General features: G+C 39.1%; 1 protein-coding gene across 2 annotated transcripts in view; it reads left to right on the top strand.

Annotated features, from left to right (window-relative positions):
- LOC125026477 (extracellular tyrosine-protein kinase PKDCC-like) overlaps window positions 1-5000 on the top strand; it is a 13987-nt gene that overhangs the window by 7197 nt on the left and 1790 nt on the right. For both annotated transcript variants that reach the window (XM_047614952.1, XM_047614953.1), the window contains exons 2-6: window positions 2849-2949; window positions 3208-3373; window positions 3567-3704; window positions 3867-4080; window positions 4613-4864. In XM_047614952.1, coding sequence (XP_047470908.1) covers window positions 3266-3373; window positions 3567-3704; window positions 3867-4080; window positions 4613-4864 — 712 coding nt within the window. In that variant the 5' untranslated portion in view covers window positions 2849-2949; window positions 3208-3265. The remainder of the gene's footprint in view (window positions 1-2848; window positions 2950-3207; window positions 3374-3566; window positions 3705-3866; window positions 4081-4612; window positions 4865-5000) is intronic.

The raw sequence follows: 5000 nt of genomic DNA, 5'->3' as shown, positions 1-5000 counted from the left end.
ACACAAACAACCACCACACACCACAACACACCACCACATACACACACACACAACACACACCACACACACACACCACACAACACACAACACACACACACACACACACACACACACACACACAACACACACACAACACCAACCCACACAACAAACACACAAACCACAAACACAACACAAAAAAACCACCCCACACACACACAAAAAAAAACACACCACAACAACAAAAAAAAAACACACAAACACCAAAACAAACCACAACACCCAAAACCAAACACACCAACACAAAACCACAAACACCAAACAAACAAACAAAAACCCAACAACACAACCACACCACACAACACACCAACCCCCACCAAACAACACAACAAACCACCACCACACACAACCAACAAACCCACCCCAACACACAACACACAACACAAACAACACAAACAAAACACAACAACACCAAACACAAAACCAACCACTACAAAACAACCAACACAACAAAACCACACACAAAAAACAAACACACAAACACCAACCAAACCACACAAACACACAACCAACAAACAACCACAACACAACACACAAAACACAAAAACAACAACAACACAACCACACACACCAAACACAAACAAAAAAACACCCAAACCAACCACAACAACAAAAACACCCACACAACACAACCACACCCCAAAACACACACACCACACACAACAAAACACCACACAACACCAACAAACCACACCCAACAAAAAAAACACAACACAACAACCCCAAACCCAAACCACCCAACACCCACACACCCACACAACACCCAACAACAACAAAAAACAACAAAACAACAAAACACCACACCAACAACCCACAACACACCACCAACCAAACCAACAACACAACACACCAACCAAACCAACACCAACCACCCCAACACAACAACACAACAACACACAAAAAACACACAACAACAACCACACAACACAACAACCACCACCAAACACCACCCAACAAAAAACCAAAAAAAAAAAACAAACAAACCCACACACACCACCACAACACAACACCACACACACCACAACACACACAACACCAACACACACAAACACACAACCACACACACACACAACACACAAAACACAACCCACAAACAACACACACAAACCAACACCAAACCACACACAACACAACAACACAACACACACAAACACACACAACACACACACACAACACACACACACCACACAAACACAACCATCCACACACAACACAACAACAACCCAAACCACACAACACAACACAAACACACCACACAACACAACACACACACACAACCAAACACACACACCACAAACAACACACAACACACACATACAACACACACAAACAAACACACACACACAAACACACACACCACAAACCCACCACCACACCACACAACACACAAACAAAACAACATAACACACAACACCACACAACACCAACAACCAAACACAACCACACACACAAACAAACAACCACAAAACAAACACACACAACACAACCACCACAACCCAACACCAACACCAACACACAACACCACAAACAAACAAACAAACACAAAACCCAACACACCAACACACACAACACCACAACCAACACCACACAACACACACACACACAACACAACCACCAAACCACAACCACACACCAACAACACACAAACACAACACACCACCAACAAAACACACAAACACACCACACAAACACAACACACACCACACACACACCACAAACCACACACAACACCACACAACACACCAAAACACAAACACAAACAACAAACCACAACACCCACACAACACACACAACACAACCTCAAAACAACACACAACACACAACACCACAACACACACACACCACACCCAAACCAACAACACACACAAACAACAACACAACAACACACACAAACAAACACCACAACACACCACAACCCACACACACCACAACCACCCAACACACCACAAACCACACACCACAAACACACAACACACAACACACACAAAAAACAAACCACAAAAACAACACACACACAAACCACACAACACACAAACACCACACAACAACCAAAACACACACCACACAACACAACAACACAAACCACACACAACAACACAACACACAAACACAAACAACACAACACACACACACACACACACAACACACAACCAAACACAACACAACAACACCACAAACACACACACACAACACACACAACACACACACCACAAACACACCCACACCACAACACACACACAAACAAACACACACACACAACACAACAACACACACACACACAACACACAAAACACACAACCAACACACACCACACCCAACACAACAACCAACCACACAACCACAACACACACAACAAAAACACCAACAACCAACACACAAACACACACACCACACACAACAACAAACCCAAACAAACCACACACACAAACCCAACAAACCAAACACACAAAACCACAACAACACACAACAACCACCACAACCCAAAACAACACACAAACCCCAACACACCACACCAAACCCAAACCATCACAACCCCAAAACACACCCACAAAACACAACCACAAACACACCCACACCCCAACCCCAACACCACCAAACACACACACCAACACACACACACCAACCACAACCAACACACCCACAAACACACACACACACACACACCCAACAAGTTACATTTTTTCTCAAAAAACACCTTGTAGCAAGATTACAGAAAATCATAACCAGTATGTCCTTGAACTCTTGAACTATTCTTAATGCAGTGTGAATTCTACCTTGACCAGTATACTATATTATTGTACTTTTACAGACTGGGATTCAAATAATGCAAGACTTCTAACTTGCAAAGAAATACATACCTATAAGGAACTTAACAGTTATTGGATCTGGATGGACAAAAACAGTTTACAGGTAAGGGAATTCGTCTTTTTAAGCATAAAGAATAAATTTGTCTTTGATGAAATTTAGCCAGATGATTTTAAAGTCTTTGATGCAGACATGTACATCATACTTGAATATGAATTCATTACATAAGATATTATTTTTTGTTGAGAAGTAGGTAACAGCAAAAATGTAATTTAATCCATAAGATTTTTTATTAAATCCATAACCTCCGTAGGCTTGTATAGCCAATAGTAATGAATGTTCACTCAGCAATTCTACTTTCAGAGGTTTATATGGAAATAGTTCCGTAGCCCTAAAAACGGTGCATAGTTCTGGTCACGACATGGCTAGTTGTCAGGAAGAAACTAGCGTCTGTTATCATCGTTGTGCCTCAAAGATAATCAAGGAGACAGCACTGCTTCGTGAACTTAAACATCCAAATGTTTTGAAGGTAAATTCTTTCAGTCTCAGTCTGTTTGTAATACACTTTTTTTTCTCTCTCTCTGATATTACTATTACAGTTGTTATTGTTTTTGTTATTATTGTTATCATTATTATTATTATTGTTATTGTTATTGTTATCATCATCGTCATCATCATTGTCATTATCATTATCATTAATTTTACAAACTTGTTTCTCTCAGGTATTGGGGGAGTGCTTACCGAGTGAAGATTATTCTCCAGGACCTCCAGCTGTAGGAATTGTTGCAGTGATAACAGAACTAGGTCATCCTGTGGACATGATAGAAATTTTGCAGATGGATTTTGAAAGTCGTTTGAAGGTAAGATCAAATTAACAACATTCTGGGGGGGGGAAAAAAAAAATCATGTGTCTTGTTAAACCAGATTTAATATAATATGGAGTAAATAAAGAAATGTTCCTGTGACTTTATAAAATGAGACAACTTGCTTTTCTTACAAGTATATTTTGATTCATTCTTCAGCTAGCATATGATGTAGTCAATATACTGCAGCATCTCGCCCACTCTCCCCTTGGCCCTCTATTGATGAAGGACTTTCGACGGCAGCAATTTGTTATTGTTGGTGACACATTAAAGTTATCCGATGTGGATGACATAGTTCTTGGAGACCCTAAGTGCATGCTTGATAAGGACTGCATTCTGGAGATTAGCAGTGGTAAACATGTTAAATCATATTGTAAGTATTTGATGTATCAGAAGTGTGATACAACAGTATATTATACTGAGGCTTACATTAAAGGAGTACATCAAGCATTGGCTGAACTTGAGGAGCCAAGCATTTAGTATCTTTGGTGGTTTAGGAAGTAATTTTAATATAGTGGCCATTGACATGATGCTTCTAGATTGCCTTGAATCACTAAGTATTCTTTGTTTGAATTTTTTGTACGAAGCTTTACTGGTTCAGAACATCCACTGGTCTGATGCCTGTCTAGTCTCATGCTTGCTGTACTGCTAAGATTCAGTCACTATTTATAAATTCCTGACATTTCTATGTTTAGAAATGAAAATGTATATACCTAGAAGAAGTTGTATACATAAATCTGCAAGGACAATTAGGCTAGCTAATTCATATAAACAATAACTATCATCTAATATGATTCAATTAGCTGTCACTCTTTCGTGTAAGACTGAGTTTTGAGAAGTTCATTCATTCCCCTTACGATTTTTTTTTTTTTTTTTTTTAATCTTTTCTTCTTCTTTCTTCTCAGTGCCATGTAGTGATGGGAAATGTAAAGGCTACAATAGCCTGAGCAATGCAATTCAAGCTGGGCAACATTTCATGCGTCTGCTGATCCCCTATGGAAGTCCAAAAGCTTTGGAAAACACAAGTTCTGATATTCTAAACCGTCTCTTAGCTGGGAACCTATACTCTGAAGAAGTTTATTTAGAAATTCATCGTTTAGTGAGGAATTACTCTTCTGGAAGTTATCTTAAAAATACTGAGAAGGAGATGATTAAAGGTAAGCTGCTGGTAGGGTGAAATGTGAAATACACATATCTTCTATCAGATGATTATATAATAGAAAAAGAAAATATTCTGAAGATGTAGTAGTAAGATATCATAATATGATTATTTATTTTTTTTATATATATATA

Source organism: Penaeus chinensis, chromosome 6 (genome assembly GCF_019202785.1).
Source record: "Penaeus chinensis breed Huanghai No. 1 chromosome 6, ASM1920278v2, whole genome shotgun sequence".
NCBI lineage: Eukaryota > Metazoa > Arthropoda > Malacostraca > Decapoda > Penaeidae > Penaeus > Penaeus chinensis.
This window is presented reverse-complemented; position numbering and strand designations above follow the sequence as displayed.